General features: G+C 35.0%; 1 protein-coding gene and 1 non-coding gene across 2 annotated transcripts; both read left to right on the top strand.

Moving 5' to 3' along the window:
- The first annotated feature begins 4,428 nt into the window (after positions 1-4,428).
- Positions 4,429-17,884, top strand: TOMM20 (translocase of outer mitochondrial membrane 20). The gene is made up of 5 exons (XM_003767802.4): positions 4,429-4,788; positions 8,906-8,952; positions 14,530-14,611; positions 15,874-16,016; positions 17,454-17,884. Exons 1-5 carry the CDS (start codon positions 4,668-4,670, stop codon positions 17,496-17,498), a joined length of 438 nt encoding a protein of 145 aa, XP_003767850.1. The 5' UTR covers positions 4,429-4,667; the 3' UTR covers positions 17,499-17,884.
- On the top strand, positions 5,507-5,644 carry LOC111720458. The gene has a single exon (XR_002770135.1). It is a non-coding gene; the product is annotated as a small nucleolar RNA SNORA14 (small nucleolar RNA).
- Positions 17,885-19,110: the final 1,226 nt, after the last annotated feature.

The raw sequence follows: 19,110 nt of genomic DNA, 5'->3' as shown, positions 1-19,110 counted from the left end.
ATGTTCCTGAGGGGGGAGGGGATCTGGAAATTTTAGTGATTTGGCATAATCACACACCTAACATATGTCAGAAGCTGGCCTTCTGCCTCCTAGATTGGTTGTTCTACTCTTGTAGCCACTCACATGATTTGGATGACTTTGAAAAATGAGTTGTTAGCTGTTGTTTAATAACGCAAATATTAGAAATTGTGCTTTCTCATTAAAATATTAAAAATAATAAATGTTATTTTATAGTTAGTACAGTGATTGATTGATACTTCATAAAAGCTAATTGATTGGTTATTATTAATAGAGATGATTTTAGTGGGGAAATTTTATCAAGTTTAATAAAAATACTTTAGAATACCAGAAATCTTTTGGAATCACATGCTTATGGATTAAATTATTTTCTTATATTATTGACACAATATTTAGTCACTGAATAAACAAACATATAACCACATCCTTTCTTGAAACAACCATATGAAGTAGAAATGCATTTATGACTATCATCATGAATAAAATCTGAGTTTCTGACTCATAATCACACAGCTAGTGAGTTGCTTTCAAATTGACCCGAGATCTTGTCTAGTGGTTTTTTTTTTTTCATGCACAGTAGCAGTTAATTTATAGGAAAAAAAAGTATTGTATGGCAACTTTTAAAAATGCCATACCAGTTTCTGTATTCCCTTTCATGAGAGATCTTGAAAAGTTCCTTGATTACTAAGCTGTAAGTCAAAGTAAAGGAACTTATATTGAGATAACTGTAAAAAAATGTTTAGCACAGTGCTTGGCATGTAGTAAATCCTGTAAAAAGGTTAGTAATTGTTGACTTGTAGAATTTTCTCTCTTTCTCCTTCTGTTTCTGTTCTCTTATATCCAACCCCTCTCTTTTCCCATCCTTTTTCCTATTTTCCCATAGATCAATTTTTATACCCAACTGAATGTATAATACTCCCCCTTGAGCCCAAACTGATGAGATTAAACTTGAGACAATGATTATTCCTCTCCCTTCTTTCTAGTGTAATGTCTTTTGTTCCTCATTATGTGATCTAATTTACTCCATTTTAGTACAGTGTTTTCTCCCCTTCTCTCAGTACAGTGTTTTCCATACCTTAACGTATTTTTAAAAAACATCTTCACATCAAATTAATCACATTAAAATCAACTATACCCACACCCTCTATAAATATCCCTTGTAACTACCTTGACAAAGATACAGTTCTCAAGAGTTACAAGTATCATTTTATAGTCTAGGGATATAAACAGTTTAACCTTTAAAAATTTTTTTTCTTTCCTGTTTACCTTTTTATGTTTCTCATGAGTCTTGTTATTTGTAGATTAAATATTCTGTTTAATCCTGTTTAATTCTGTTCTTTTCAATATAAATGAATGAAAATCTCCTACTTCATTGAAAGATTATCTTCCCGGGAAAGATTAGACTCAGCTTATTTGGTAGTTGATTTTTGTTGTGATCCAAGGGCCTTCGCCTTTTAGAATATGATATTACATTCACTTTAATCCTTTATTGTAGATGGTGCCAAATCCTGAGTAATCCTGACAGTGACTCCTTGGTACTTGAATTTTTTTTTTTTTTTTTTTCTGGTAGCTTGTAGTATTTTTTCCTTGATCTTATTGTTCTGGAGTTTTGCAAAAATAATTCTTGGAATTTTCCGTGGGGGATCTCTTTCAGGAGTTGATGGATAGATTCTTTCAATGACTATTTTCCCCTCTAGTTCTATGACATTAGAACAGTTTTCTTTGATTTTTTTTTTTTTTTTTTTTTTTTTGAGAATGTAATCCAGGCTCTATTTTTTTGGTCATGGCTTTCAGATAGTCCAATAATTTTTAAATTATCTCTTCTGGATTTATTTTCCAGGTCACTTGTTTTTTCCAATGAGGTATTATATATTATCTTCTATTTTTTTCATTTCTTTTAGTTTGACTGATTCCTGATGTTTAATCATTAACTTCCTTTTGCCCAGTTCTAGTTTTAATGTATGATTTTCTTCAGTTAGCTTTTGTATTTCCTTTTTCATTTGATTAATTCTACTTTTAAAGGTAGTGTTTTCTTCAGTGGATGTTTTTTGCATTTTACCAATTGTATTTTTTAAGGAATTGTTTTCTTCAATTTTTATCCTTCCTTTTCCAAGCTGTTGATTTTCTCTTACATATTTCTCATTTCTTTTCCCAATTTTTCTTCTACTTCTCCTGTTTGACTTTTAGAATCCTTTATAAGTTTTTCCAAGGAGGTTCTTTTGGGCTTTAGACCAATTCATATTGCCCTTTGAGGTTTCACATTTGGGCATTTTGTCTCCTGGATTGGTGTTTCCTCTTGGTTTTCCCTGTCACACAATAGCTTTTTATGGTCAAGATTAAGTTTTTTTTTCTTTTTTTTTTTGTTCATTTTCTTTCCTTCATTCTTTTCTCCCCCGCCTCCCCCACCATTTTGTATCTTTTAAAGTTGAGCTCTATTTCAAGCTTCTTGTTCATATTTGAGCTTGGCTTTGAAAACAAAAGTCCCTTGTGTTTGGTGGGTTGCTTATAGCACTGAGAGTAGCAGATCTAGTCTGGTCTGTTGGCTATTTTTCTGGGCTGGTAATTTGCCTTTTGAACTGGAACTGGAGGCTGCAACTGGATCTACTGATCCAGGACTGAGGGTCTACATTGCTGATCCACTGTGATTAAAACATTCTCATTGGCTTTCCTGGATACCCATCTGAGCTGGGCTGAGCGTCCCTTTCACCCCAGTGAGACTGCTTTTTTTTGAAGTCTTTCTAACCTATCTTGAACTGCAAAGTTGTTTCAATCCATCTCTCTGTAGGCTCTGTCATTCTAGACTGTTCAATGGCTTAGTTTTTTTCCCAGGGAAACTGGGATAGCTCATGCAGCTTCTTGGCTTCACTCTTCTGTCTTCAATTGTAAATACCAATTTAGAAACAGATATATTTTTTTCCCTTTATGTTTGAAAATAGGGCAAGGGGTTATTAAGCTAGATCCCCTAGGTTTAAAAGTTAGAATTTAATTCATTATGTATTTAGCATTGAATGAAGTTTCATGGCTAGAAATAAGAAACAATTCTTCTCTATAAAGAGATTACTATATTCTGCTGGGGCTCCATTGGGTGAAGAGGTGGTACTAACAGATATAACACGTACATATATAAATAGAAGGTAATTTGAATAAGGAAAGATAATGTGTAACTAGGGAAAGGTGGTAATTAGGAAAAGAAAGAAAACCTGAATGAACCTTGAAAGACAATTATCATTGTGGTATAATGGAAAGAGACTTGGGTTTCACAGGAATCTGGGTTTGAATCCCACCTCTCCTATTTAGTGCCCGAGTAACCTTGAGTTTCCAATCTCTTGAAGAGCTACCTCTCAGGACAGAAGTTTCTTCATCTGCAAAAAGAAAAGTTTAGATAATCCCTAGTGCCCCCTTTGAATTCTAATTAATTCTGTGATTTCTGAGAATTATGAGAATCAAGGGAATGGAAATACAATAGGAGAGGGGTATTAAACATGGGCCATGTGGCCACATACCTCTAATATAGGCCCAAACTAGATGAAATGTAACTTTTCTTTGACTAATTATTTGACAAAAATTTAATTAAAAAACATTTTTTAATATGTGCTTTCCTAAGTCAATATGTGACTTGTTTCTCCTTGAGTTTGATACGCATTAAACATATGGGAGGCAGTCATTTTGCAAATGACTGAAGGTAGAATAAAGGAGATAATATGGAATAAATCTGAAATGTGAAACTGGTTGGAGCTAGACGGTGGAAGGTCTGGAGCTGGAAGGAAATTTATTTATAGGAAGGAACCTAATTTAGGCCCAGAGAAGTTACCAGACTTCTCTTATCAGAGGTGAGATCGGAACCTGTGTCCTTGGACTCCAAAAATCAGAGTTCTTTTCTTTTTGGAGTTAGCAGACAAAGTCAGACCAGGGCTTTTAAATATAAAAAAATTTTTTGGTAGTTCTGTAGAGAATGCGCTGGAGAAATTGGAGGAGAAAAGACTTGTGAGGTTATTGCGACAGTCCAGGATCAAATGACGAGGCAAGGTCAGCGTTGAGGGAAGAGAATAAGACTTCACACCACGGATGGCTTGGGAGTTTGGAGACTAAAAAAAAATCAGAAATGTTTGAATTAACAGCCGTTCTGACGCATGCTTGGCATTAAAAGTAGCCCGGCCCTCCGGGTCAGGGAGGAGGGAAAGCGAGAGGCAATAGTGGGTAGGTGGGATCGGAAGGTCATGTCCCTAAGAGCCCCTCATTAAAAGCAAATATGCTTTAGAAAAAATTTATTCATTTAACAAACGTTTATTTAGCAAACTAAGCGCAAGGCAGGAACGCAGTAGATTGACCACCTACAGCATTTCTTACTCTTCTTAAACCGTGAACTTTGTTCCACGTGGTTAGATCGCTTCTCACGTGGGAACCTGCGTCCCGCCGCGCATGCGCGCAGGGCAACGGGACCGAAATTATAGCTCTTTTCTCCTCAGGCTCTGTCCTAGAAGTCTAGGGAACGTCGCTCTTTTACGACGTCAGAAGCGGAAGTGGGTCGCCCAAGGGTCCTTATCGTCCCTCCTGTCTCTTCCCCTTTCGCTGGCTCCGCCCTCGACAGGAGCGGAGCAAGCCGACTCTCCTGGCTTGGGGGTCAGCGGGAGACGGCGGCAGCAAGAAACATGGTGGGCCGCAGTGGCGCCATCGCCGCCGGCGTGTGCGGGGCCCTCTTCATCGGCTACTGTATTTACTTCGACCGCAAGAGACGGAGCGACCCCAACTTCAAGAACAGGCTCCGAGAGCGTGAGTGGGTCCCCGCCCCCTCCTCCAGTTCAGTCCTCCAGTTCCGTCCTCCGGTCTCCCGCCTTCCTTCGCTATCCCCTCCACCCTCCTCCGCGCTCCCTTTGGCTAACTCCTTATCCCTGCGGGCGCGTGTCCCTGTCCCCTCTGCAGCCCCCGGACGGCTTAAGTAACGGGCGTGCCGCGCGCGTGGCCCCGGCTTGCCCTCCGCGCACGTGCCTCTCGGGGGCTTCCGCGGCGGCCACACCGCGGACCACGACTGCTCCTCCGCGGGCTCTGCGGCCTCCCTTCTGGCGGGCGCTCCACACCCGCTTACCAGGGCTTCCAATTGGGCGCGGAGCCGGAGCCGGGAAGGAACTGGGTTCCCCGGAGGCCAAGGTTACTTAATGCAGGGAACTCTGAGGTCCCGGTGCGGGGGTGGGGTGGAGGCAGGGAAGGCGTTGGCCGGGGGCGGGGGGAAGGGTCTGATCTGATCTTCGCCGCCTTCATTCAACCTTTTCCCCTTTGGAAAGGTTAGGATTTCTTTGTGCCTCTCCCGTTTCCTCCTCATTCCCTGCTTCGTAGGTTCCTTCTGGAGTTGCCTTTAATTTTCAGACCTCCCTTTACTTTCCTAACTCGGGTAATTTATGCTCTTGTTTCTTCCACTAGTCGCTAGACTTAGCCCTGCAGGTAATGTGGGCGCTGAACTAGGCGCTTCAGGAATGTGCTAGTTAGTATCCAACAGCATTCTTAAACCCTCTTGGTAGCCTTGCTGTAAACGCTTCCAAGATATGAGTGAATGCGACAGAAAATGGCAGATTAATCCAAAGTGCTAAGTATTTTCTTTTGACTTGGCATTATTTCAGATCTGTGACAATTTTTAGAAATGATACTATGTTTGAGAATTTGATCTGGGGATGCAACTTTACAGGACCAGATTTGTTTGCAAGTTATATTTTTAAAAATTAATGGAGTAGGATGCGGTTTTTCATTTAAAATTATTCACAGGTGTAAAATTATTCTGCAGGTGTAAAGTTGATGATCATTCACCTTCATAGAAATGGGAGTGGTAGACAATTTTGAAAGGTCATACCTTGTAACTTGTAGAACAGGACTTAGTTTTGTGAAGATTAGGGTAGTTATTTTGCATATTTGTCCTGACCAAAATTTTATTCTTTATGTTGCTTCTCTCCTTTTCCCCCCCAAAAAACCTGGAACCACATTTCAGACACATTAATTAGCATTTTTTGTTGGCTTTGGTAGATTTGTTGAAGGTAGGATTAAATTCAGAACGTTTTAATTTGCATACCAAAAAGAGCTTTTCTGTACTTTAAAACCCTTGAATTATTGGTAGTTAAAAGGACTTTCTACACCTTTTTTTCACTTGTTAAATAACTGGAGTTCATGCCTACAAAATTTGAAAGTCCTAGTTCTTCAATGTGGGGAAAAAAACCCACATTGAAAGAAGCCGAGAAAGGGTCACTTCTCACTTTTTGAATTCTTTAAAAACAGAAGTCTTAACCCCCCTTCCTCACAAAAGCCTCTTATCATTTTTAAATTTCTATATTACTCTCATTTCTGAAAAAAAAAATTCCTCTTCTCTCCCTAACCTAATAGGCTATCTCATGTAGTAAAGATTTAAATAATAGTAACATATATATATGTTACTATTATTTACTATTAGTAATTAATTACTAGTAATAGTATATATATTTATTTATTACTTTAAGGTTTGCAAAGGCACTTTTTATATATAGTATCTCATTTGAACCACACAGCAACCCTGCAAGATAGGTGCTGTTATCTTGTTTTCATTTTACTGATGAGGAAACTAAAGTTGAGGGGTTAAGTATTTTACCCATGGACAAACACCTTAAGGCAGGCTTTGAACTCATTTATTGATATTGGATTCAGCAGTCTTATTACTTAGCAGCCTATTTCCCAAGTAGTATCTTTGGGTGCTTTTGTACTGCCCTGACTCCCAAGGCTTCAGGTTATCACCTCAGTTAAATTAATTTCAAATCTAAATACTCAGTCCTGAGTTGCAGGCTCACATCTCCAAACTGCTTATGAGATACTCCATTTGAATGTCTTCCTAGTACTTCAAATTCGATGTATGTCCAATTTAGTATATCATATTTATCCATCTAAAATCTAATGCTATTTCTCATTTTTTAAAATTTCTTTTATTTTTCTTGTTTTTTTTTTGGGGGGGGGATGGGGCACTTGGGGTTAAGTGACTTGCCCAAGGTCACTCAGCTAGGAAGTGTTAAGTGTCTGAGGTCAGATTTGAATTCGTGATTTCAGGGACTGGTGCTCTTATCTACTTCACCAACTAGCTGCCCCCACTTTGTTTCTTTTTATGGTATAGCCCTTCACTGAGTTGCCCATATTTGAAATCTGGCGACTATCTGACTTACTATTAACTTTCATCTCTCCTACACAGTTAATTAAACTCCGTGGATTTTGAATGGTAACACTCTTCCGTCAGGCAGTAGTATCATAATAGGTTTTTTCTGTCTCTTCTTCCTGTTCTAATCATCTTTCACTTAGAGTTTTTATGCCTAGCTATAGCTTTGTCTCTATTCCCAACTCTTGGGTGTCATCTTATTTCCTGTCAGGTAAAATTAATAATTCTTTGTCTTTGGAACACTGCTTACTTGTAAGTTCCTTCCATTCTAGAACCGCACTATCTTTCCTGCCTTAGCTCATCTCACTCTTTAGATATTCTAACCAAACCAGGATTGCTTTGACTTTCTGATACATCGAGCATTTCTTGCCTCCATTCTCTTCATTTCAACAGTTTACTTGTCTGTGATCATGTTGGGAGTAAGTTTACAAGTCACGGATGATGAAACAGTCCCTGGCCTCAGGAACCCTACATTGTATTGTGGAAAAAAATGATATATCCAAATAAGTGTTTTATAGCCTAGATAAAGATTAGTATGTTTTCCACCCCAGTTCTCTTTTGAAGTCCATTTTAAAGCTGTTGTCTCTTCCTTAGGGAGTTTTTAGAATGAGATGAAAAGGAAGGACTGGACAAGGGCCAGAGAAAAGGGAAAGGGAATAAGCATTTTCAGACAGCTTACAGTATTCCAAGCACTACTAAATTCTTTACCAATATTATCTCATTTTATCCTTAACAACCTCCCTGAGAGGTAAGTGCTGCTGGTATTTTAGAGTTTAGGAAAAGCAGAGGTTAAGTGACTTGTATAGGGGTCATACAGGGTATCTGGGCTTCCTGACTCTAGGATGTAAATGTAGGTTGGAATCAGGTTGTAAGCCCTAGACAATTAAGTGTATGTTAGCTAGTCCTATTTATTAAATTCATTTTTTAATTTATTCATTTATTTATCCAATTTGTCATCTAGTTCAGCCAATTTCCATGTTTTCTATTAAAACACTGTAAAAGTGTAATATGAGTAGTCATTCCAGTTCTGTAGAACTATACATAGGTTGATAACCTCTTGTCTTAAGGATCCTAAAATCATGTCTGAAGCTGTAAGAGGCCTTGTAAGTCATTTCTTTCATCTTAGAGATGGGGAAACAAACAAAATCTATTAAGTACTATTATAACAACTACTCAGAATATCAGTTTACTCAAGTAGTCTTGGAGTTAGTCTTTGGGTGACATTGGTAACCTCTTTACATAATAGTAATTATATTGCTTTTCTTAGGTTAATGTTGCTTCAGACATTCTCAAATGATACTTAACTTGGCTGTTAGAGTCTATGTGTCAGTGTTGCTGAACATGGTATGTAACTCATTTAATATTATGGTTACATCTTGATTTTTTGAGCTGGTATATATAGATCAAAGAAAGAAGGGGATTCTATAGAATAAGTAGAAACATTTCAACTCCAGAACATAATTATCTATTATCTTTCATATTTGTTTAAAAGCACATATGAATTAGGGTAATACCTCAATTTTATAGAACTTAGATTATTTTTAAAATAGTTTCATATATATTATCCTCTTTAATCTTAACCTTCTTAAATAGATTTTTGCAGATTTTAGCCTCATTTTACAAATGAAGAGATTGAGGCTTTATGTAACAGAGTATACTGTTAGGCATTCAACCATTGCTGATTAATCACTATTTTCATTGAAAAATGAACATGTATTAAATCTGTTGCAGGAAGAAAGAAACAGAAGCTTGCTAAAGAGAGAGCTGGACTTTCCAAGGTAATGCCAGTAATGTATACTTATACAGAGTATGTTATGTAAAAATTATTAAAATAGACTTTAAAATCCTTTTGCATGAATTTTTTTTTTCGAAATAGACATTTCAAAGTATTGCATAGAATTTTTAATAGTAAAATCAAAATATATTTTGCTATTTAGGTACAGTCATTTGAATAATTTAAAGAGTGAACTGAAACCAAGTTTTTTGTTTATGATCATCTATCTAGACTACGGTCATATTTGTGCATTTACTTGTTTCTTTGTTTTAACAAGTGTTATCCCCCATTAAATTGTTACTTATATGTCTTATTATATCATAGCGATGCTGCTTCTGACTTTTCAAAGACTGTACTAACAGTATAAATTCTTCCAGGTCCTATGAAACTGGAAAGACTTTATATTCTATTGATATATTATATCTTTAAATACCAACCTAGTAATCTTAAACTAATGAACTACCTAGATCCTTGAAGTACTGAAATAATCAAGACTGATTTAATTTCACATACCAATTTTAGTTACTCACTTCAGCTTGTCAATATTCTCCTCATAATTGATGGTTTGAATTAGTTGCCTTTTGACGCCTTTTCCAGTTCTAAATGCTAATCCTGTCATCTTTTATTTATCTATACATTTGATAAGCATCCCATCTATGCTTTTTTGGTCATTATTAAAAAAGTTGATGAGGACTGGGCCATTAAAGACACTGGTGTATGGGTTGACATTGATTTAATCAGTATTAGGGTCATACATAGGACCCAGGTTCAAATATCAGATCTACTACTACTACGCTGTGTAGCTTTGAGCAAACCATCTTTCCTCATCCTCAGTTTCATCCTTTGTAAAATGAAAGCATTTTCACTAGATGATCTATCAAATCTGCTTGCTTACCTGAATTAATCTAGTGCCTCATTTTATGGGGTGAAAAACCTTGGGTTCCAAGAAACAAATCATGCCCTTGCTCAAGGTTTTATAGTAGGGCCTAGAATATTATTACTATTGTTATTTATTTGCTTATTTAATTACTTTTTTGTTGAGGCAATTGGGCTTAAGTGACTTGCCCAGGATCACAGAGCTAGGAAGTGTTAAGTGTCTGAGACTTGATTTGAACTCGGGTTCTCCTGACTTCAAGGCTGGTGCTCTATCCACTGTCACCTACCTGTCCCAGGAAAGAAAATTAGACCTAAGTCATTAGATTTTGCTTTTTTTTGTTGGCAGGCTTAGAACAGTCTGTGTGAAAAGAATTTTTATGAGGATTATATTTACATAGCAATTACATTGAGTCCTTAGAGCCTTTTCCTTCAAAAAATTTTAATAGGCAGATGATGATAATGGTTATGACACTCCAGGGTTACTTGTTTTGAGAGGCATGATGGAATATGTAAATTATAGAATCTGATTTGGAATGAACCATTAACAGCTATTTAGTTGAACCCGTGTCTGAACAAGCATATTCTATAACAGGTGTCAAACTGTAGCAAACAGCTGGCAAAACTTTCCTGAAACATTAATGTATTTAGAAAATGTTTAATACAACAAATAAAAATAAAACAAAAAATAGATAATATTAATTTGAGGTTTTTTTCAATCAATATGTCTTAGAATCATTTCTATCTGAATTAGACACCATTCTCAATAGGTGAATATCCAGTCTTTATTGTAAACCTCATAAAAAAAGGAAATTTTAAGTTTCATGGATGTAACCATTAATTACACTTTTGAATAGTTGTGCTTTTCTACAGTTTCAACATATTTTCTTGTTTTTTCTCTCTTAACAAGAAACAAAAAAAGTAGTTCACTGAAAAGAGTGCTGGAGCCATAGGGCCATCTGGTTCTGCCTTTTAGTCCTTCAGGCAGGTTCCATAACCTTTCTGGTCTTCATTTTCCTTTTTCTATAAAATGAAAGTGCTGTTCTTTCAGGAACTTTTCTATATCTATGATCCTATCAATGTAATCCCCATTTCATTTAACAACCCATGCTGTCTCCAGAGTTGCCAGTAATCTTTCTTCATTGTCAACATTTTCTCAATACACATTCTTGATTTTCTGTAAGTTTTAACACTATTGGTCACCCTCTTGATACTCTCTTTTTAGCTTTTTTTAGCCTATATATCTGATAGGTCATTTTCAGTTTCTTTTGCTATATTTGTATCAGAACTGGTGTCAGAGGTTTGGGATTCAAATCCTGCTATTGTCACCTACTTCCCATCACTTCTTGAATCAGTTGTTTAACATCTCATATTAAAATGCTCATAAAATGAGGTTATTCTGGGTGATCTAAGATTCTGTCCAGCTTTAAAATCTATAATCTTTGTAATCTGGGTGTTCTTGGGACCTTTCCATTCATCTTCAGAAATCACTTCCTTCTTGTTTGTTAAGAATTGGTTCTAGAATAAAGTTCTCTCTTTGATTCTTGGATGGGTGGCAAGAATACTTAGTGTTACTTGAGTACTTTCCCCCTCCCCCCTTATTCTTTACTTATCTTTGCATTCTTCTTTCCTCCCTCCAATTCATCCAATGAACTGTTAGCACCCGGGACTCCTTCCCTTTGGACTTACTGGCTGCTTGAGGGCCTACAGGACTTAGATGAGATGGGAGTTATCTACTTCATTCCTTTTGGAATGGAGGACAGCTACATTTTGCCTTTTCCTGCCAGGCTTTCTGAGGTCCTTTGGGTTTTACTATCAGCCATCTCCACATGCCATAGAACTATCATCATAGTTAATCATAGAACATCAAGTGAAGCTCCTGAATATTGCTGGAACTAGTTAAGCAATCATGAATATTGGATTATTAATTTTAACTGCATCTCTACCACTTCTCACAGCAACTTGTCCTCAAGGTTCATTTGTGAACTTTTTCCTTGTCTTTTTCCCATCTTTGTCCACAAGGGTCAGACATAAATTTGACTTTATGACTAAGCAATTTTTTAAAAAAATATATGTTGACTATTACCTATAGCACAAAATAAAAACTTGAACTTGAAATTTAATGCTATCAGTCTGAATCCAACCTTTATTTTTAGTCTTCATATCATTCCCTTAGACATACCCATTTTGGCTAAACTCTGAAATATTTGTTGTGCTCTGCATTCAATGAGCTGTCTTCCACTGTTGGGTTTTTATTTTTATTTGCTTCTAATACCTTTCTACCTTAGAGTCTTCTGACAATTCATCTCATTCATATTTGCCTCTTGAATAGCTTCCTGAATCCTTATCCATCTCTTCTTCCAATGAAAATTTTTTTCCTTCTCACATTACTTTGAATCTCCCCTTTTTTCTTATCACTTTATTCCTTCCAGCATACTTCTGTACTAGTTGTATCTCTTCCCCTTCCCCCCATTATAAATTCCTTGGGGGCAAGGATATCTCAGTATCACCAGATTGTGCTTCATACTTAAATAGGCACTTTATTTAAAAAAAAAGAAAAGTCTTGACCATTTCTCTTTCCTTATACTACTAAGTTAATTACATATTCTGTACTTAATTCTTAAATCTTTTTTCAGTCTGTTTTCCATTCCTACTAGTATGGTAAATTTGTTTTCTCAAAGATAACGTATGGCATCTTTACTGATTTACTGGATTTTGATACTGTTGATCACTCCCTTACCCTGAATATTCTTTCTTGAGTTCTACTCTTTATTGATCTCCCAAGATTCTGAGTCTGAATCCATAGATTTGGTAATGTTCTTTATATAAAAATTCTAAATTAACTTCCCCATCTCTCTCTGCCACCACATTTTCAGTCCTACAGTGCTGTCATGTTTTTTTTGGTTGTATTTGTTCATGATCTCACATTCTTCTTTTCGTTAATACTGCCACTACCCTAATTCATTTCTTATTAATTAGTTGAACTATAGTTATGACTGTTTTCCTTCCCTCTTCCTTCAGTCCATTTTCCCCACACAGCTATAACAATAAATGTATAGACTTGACCCTGGCATTTCTCTGATCAAAGATCTTTGACTCCCTTTTGCCTCAAGGCTTAAATAAAAATTTAGCCTGTTATTTATACTACTTAGATTCTGGGTACAACTTTAACCTTTTAGTCTTTTTTCATATTATTCCCTTTAATAGTCTCTTCATTTCCACCAAATTAGATTGTTGGAAACCATCCTTGAAATAGCAACATGTTGTTTATCATCTTAACAAGAACTATTAAATACTTAATTTGTGCCAGGCTCTGTTGAAGTACTGGTCTGAAAAAGAGATGCATTCAAGGGCATATGCATATATATATATATATATATATATTTTTTTTTTTTTTTTGCTGAGACAATTTGTGTTAAATGACTTGCCCAGGGTCACACAGTCAGGGAGTTTTAAGTGTCCAAGGCCAGATTTGAACTTAGTTCCTCCTGATTTCAGGGCTAGTGCTCTATTATTACACCAACTAGCTGCTCCAAGGGTATGTATTTTAATGGGAGAAGACAACATGCAGAATTGGTAGAAGAACTCTACATCTCTACAGAAGATAATCTAAGCTCAGTAGCCCTGGAGCAGCAATGAGAACCTAGGATAGCCTTCTCCAGTCTTGGAAAACCATGCATTTAGATAGACTGCCCCTTTCATCTCTGATAAAATACTGTGTACAGAGTATCTTCTTTGTGGAGACTTTCTTGAGATTTATACTACCCCCACCTAAAAATAATCCCATTACCTTTAATTTTTCCCAAGCACTTTAGGTCTTTATTTTGCTTCCATTACGTCCTGCCTTGTATCATGGTTATCAGCTTGTTGTGCCCTACAAGCATTAATTTAATGGTTTCTATCATCTAGGCACTATCCTTGGAGAGATAAAAAATACCAAAGTGAGAGAGAGATCCTTCCCTGAAGGAGGTTTTATTCTATTGGGTGTTGTAATTGATTCACAAATAAGTAAATAGAGGATACCTAAAAAACTAAATGTTGGGGTTGGTGTTAGGTTCCCTAACAAAGGGAAAAAAATGAGTAAGATCTCTTAAAAAGACATGGGGCTTGGGTTTCAGGCTCCTTGAGCAAGTACTGTGCATCTTTGTCCAATTTTTGACACTGTATCTTAGACACACTACGTGCTTAATATTTTTAATATAACTGCCTTTCAATACTTTATTGGATTATGCTGACATTTTCAGACACTGACCAGTTAAGGAACCTTTTTAACAAAATGCTTTATACATTCATGATGCTTTTAGAATAAAAGAACCTCAAATTAATCATCTAGTTTCAAGGGGTCTTTTGATATTCTGCATCATTAAATATCTTAGAAACTAATAGGTTTAAAGAGATTAGTTTTTAATTCTGCAAAAATGAATTAGAAACCTGAGTTTTCGTATGTAAAACTGGTTTAGTCAACTTGCATTTTTATGGTACTGTTAGAACTGATAAATGGGTATTTTTCTGAATCCATTTGTAAAGGTTCTTTTTGAAAAAAAATCTTATTGGCAGTGCTGGAAAAAACAAATTTTTCCTTTTTTAAAGAATTAACTTTTTCTATAATATTTTGTTTGGAAATTTATTGAAATATATGTGTACACATATATATTTAAATATTGGTTACCCATTTTGATTGTTAAATTAAGATCTTTTTGCATTATAGTTACCTGATCTTAAAGATGCAGATGCTATTCAGAAGTTCTTCCTTGAAGAAATACAGCTTGGTGAGGAATTACTAGCCCAAGGTAAATATCACCTAAAAGAATCAGATTTTTTTCATGATTATGTTGTATTCAAAAGAGAATCATAGACTATAAAAACCTACTGTGTTTTAGCAAGCACCCATATGATTATCTGTTTGAAAGACCCATGAATGGGACTAGTTTAATTTTCTTTAAATCACTATTATCTTAAACTGTGGTTCACACTTAAAAGGATCTTGAATTAAGAGATAGAAGCATTTATTAAGAGTCACTTCTAAGTTTTATATAGTTTAGTTGAATTGCTTGAAGTTACACAACTGTTAAGTTTCTGAGGTGGAAGTTTGATCTTTAGGCCTTCACTTCCATTGCTACAGAATATCTAACAAAGTTAACATTAAATCACCAATGATTGAGTTCGACCATTTAGGCAAATTCTGATCTACCCATATTATCCATTTTACAATATCTGGCCCACTTATCTCTACCTTGTCCAGATTAATAGCATGAGAAACTTGTTCAATGCTTTGCCAAGATCTAGTTAAAACATGACTGTAGAACTCCCCTTTTGAAAGTTTGCTATAATGGATAGGAAGACTGATTTGACTTCTGCTTCAGATACTTGGTAGCTATGAGACCCATGGCAAGTAATTAGCTCTTTTGAGAATTGGTCTTTTCATCTGCGACCTAAAGAAGTTTGACTACATTTCTAAGGTCTTTTCCAACTCTTAAATCTATAAAAACCAGTGAGGTTAGATACCATGAAAAGTTATGGTAGGGAGATTAACAAGGGGGGAAAATGAAGTGAGAAATGTTGACATCAGTTTTAAAGCATTTTAGAAGCTTACATATACAATTCACATTTATTTTAAATTATTGTTTAAAACAACCCCCTTTTCTTTCTCCTGCTCTAGAATCACTGTGTGATAAAACAATTTTATTAGGAACTTGAGAATAGTTAAAATAGAATTTATAATTCACATACTTTTTATACCCTGGTTTTTTATTAAAGTTTTACTCACAAGTTTCATCACAATTAGCAGTGTTGAGATAATAAGCATACTTCTTAGTCTTGTTAGTCTTGCCAACTTCAAAATGTAATTGATATATGACAATTTCACTGTATTCAGAGAATTGGGATAATATTGTCCTATGAGATTTATAATAATAGAATTTTATGAAGAATGAGATCTTAGAAAATGGTTCTACTTGAAATATAGCAATAAGTACTTTGAATTTGAAGGTTATGATTAAAGGGAAAGATTTTGCAGGTTTCATAATAGCATTTACATAAAATTCCTTTATAGGTGAATATGAAAAAGGTGTTGACCACTTGACAAATGCCATTGCTGTCTGTGGGCAGCCACAGCAGTTGTTGCAAGTTTTACAGCAAACTCTTCCATCACCAGTATTCCAGATGCTTCTGACTAAGCTGCCAACAATTAGTCAGGTAAGAAAATGGAATTTTCTGCAGTAATTTAGATCACTTAGATTTGAAAACTAAATTTCATCATTTTGGAAATTTAACTTTTATATGTCTTCCTATTAAATCTAGTTAAGTAATGAAATTCAACCATAGATTTGAAATAGTACTATAGGCACACACACACACACACAATCTAAAATCCAGTTAGGATTATGAATTTTTCTTACTGTGTAATATTTACCACCACTAATCACTATAGACTAGGCTCAACCTAACAATTTAGTAACTAGGGAGAATGATCCTTGAAGATCATTTACCTTTAAAAATGTTCATATACCAAAAATTTTATTTTTTTCTTGATAAAGTTATATTGGGCTGTCTTTTGTATGCTGAAAATTATAGCCATTGTGTATTTATAACTAGCATACCTTTGTTGTGTCAGAATACCCCTTCTGATTTTTACCACCACATATGCTTAGAGGTCCAGCTATAACTGATAGGTTTTATACTAGCAGTTGTATCATCATGATACCACTATAAGACTTGGAGTTTATATTAGTCTAGTGATACAGTACTATATTCCATTCTTTTCCAGAAGCCCAAAGACTTGTATAGTTTTTCTAAAAAAAAATTACATTTAGAATTTGGAAGGTTACACATCATGAAACATAAAAGTCAACCTTTTTCTAAGTTTCTAAGTAGCCTTTACTTGGTAGTGATAAATAATATGTAGTGGGTGGAAAGAGACAGAGTCTTAATGAGTAATCTATTGTGCATTACTGTATGTGGCAGGGAATCCAATGATCCCTGCAAATTTTTGAAGTCCTACAACAGTCTTATTACCATGGACTTAGAGAATCAAAATTAGGGGTAAGATCTGTTTAGACCTTATTCATAGAGGCTTATGGTATCAAAAGTTAAGTTATAGAAAATTGATTTTTACAACAGTGTATGTGTTAAGATAACTTTTGTTTTTTGCATTACTTATACCTAGTGGTATCATTTCCCTATGAAATTTGTCTTCCCCCTTTTGGAATAAATATTTGAGGTTGATTTTTATTTTTGTTTGTTGAAGGGTAGAATATTAAAAAGGTACTTACTATAGGTGAAAGGTAAATTTCTTTGTATAAATATTGACTTGTGTAGGGGATGAATGTATAATCTGTGGTGTACAAACTTTGTAACAAAATATCTCATTTTCCACTTTCCCTTAGTTTTAGTGTAAATAATTTAGGGGCAAGTTAATTCTGTGGGTTACAAAGTGGAAAAGCTGCCATGTGTTGGTAGGCATTTTCAAGTGGAAATGGCTTGGTTATAATTATAAAATACTACATCCCGTTTTTATAAGTCATAATTTCCAGATACCTGGACAAATGTGTTTTTCTTTTATGTAGATGGGCTTAATTTTTTTTTAGTGTGAACCTATATATATATATTTCCCTTTTTTTTTTCCCTCCATAGAGAATTGTGAGTGTGCAGAGCTTGGCCGAAGATGATGTGGAATGAGAAACATGTCAGCATAATAAAATCTTAATTAAAAAAATTTTAAATAATTCTTAGCCCAGAAGATGAGCAGCAATGGGGGGGAAAAGGCAAACATGCTAGTTATGGACTGTGTATTACACTGAAATCTACCAAAGTTGATTCTAACTTTGGGTAGGTTTGCTTGGATTTTATTTATTTATCTTAGTGAGAAGTGTATTTTGATAAAAAAAATTTTTTTTTCATTTTATAAATACACTATGAATTATCTAAAAATCATTAATTTCATTTGTTACTACTAAAATATGCAGTTGTAAGATACATGTGACATGACACTACTACATGTTAAAATACCCAGTGCTCATTTTTGAAAAACAAAAAAGGCAATAAAAAGAATTCTGCACTCCATATTAGAGAGGTAATGGGTGGATTTGGTTTATCTTGGTAAATTTTATAGCAAATTGGACACAATTGATTTTTTTTTTTTTTAATTTACCAAAGTTGACAAGCTGTGAAGTCATTCAATGTGAAATATTTCTTATTCATAAAGATAATCATGGATACATTTAGGAGATATTTTTGGTATATAAAATAACAACTATCAATAACAACCAAAAAAAAACCCATACTTGGTAATTATTTAAGACAAGCTTATAAGTCCTGGATATTTATCTTGTAATTCAGTTATTGGAAAGAAGACTGAAGTTGTAACAATCAAGAAACTGGTCTTCTAGTTATGTCTGTTATGTTAGTTATGTCTGTTCTGCCACTAGCAGTTGTGATTGTAGGACAGACTCCCTTATCATAGAATCCCTATAAAATGAGAAATTTTTAAGTAATTGAATTCTTTTCAATTCTATGATTGTCAAAACCACTTGGTAAGACAAACACATAGGGAAAAAATAACTAAGTGGTTTGTCTTACCAGTCACACATTACATGTTCCAAAATGGTTTTCTTTGCTTATTACCCTATGGAGTTTTTCTTTTTAATTTAAAAATTGTGAAGGAAAATTTTTATACAATTGGCTATCCAAAAGTAGAGTAGTAGATATCTCAGGATATTGTGAATTTCTCATTATTGGAGATGTTTAAATTGGAGGACTGTGACTTTCTTGGAATTCCTTTTCAGGTATGTGTTGGATTAGATGATTTCTAAGGTGAAATTTCCACCTTTTAAACCCGATACTGATCATTTTAGGGGAAGTTACTCCTCAACTCCTTCCTTGCACTTATCTCTATGGTCTTTATTCATTTCTCTTCCTCAATACCTTCAACTCTTTGGTTTACTTTTTTGAACACTAAAACATGGTTGGAAGCTTTGTCAAAGAGAGATTGGGCTGATCAAGCTCTTTTCTATTTTCATATACTATAGTCTGTATTCAAACCCAGTTTGAAAACTAAAACCTAGAATATGAAAATATTGGCATTTTCCACACTGAACACTGTCCTTAAGTCTTTCTGAATTAATAGACTTCCCAATAAAATTTGCCATGACATGTTCATGAAAATTTTCTTTTAAATTTTAATATGCTCTCTTGAATGATGTACTCTAGCTGTAAAGAAATGAGAATCTTTTGATTGATTTTTAGTGATGATTTGGTAGCTAAAAGTGAGAGAGGAAGAAACCATTTTTCC

The sequence above is a fragment of the Sarcophilus harrisii genome, chromosome 4 (genome assembly GCF_902635505.1).
Source record: "Sarcophilus harrisii chromosome 4, mSarHar1.11, whole genome shotgun sequence".
NCBI lineage: Eukaryota > Metazoa > Chordata > Mammalia > Dasyuromorphia > Dasyuridae > Sarcophilus > Sarcophilus harrisii.
Note: the sequence above shows the minus strand (reverse complement) of the source record. Positions and strands in the feature narration are given on the sequence as shown.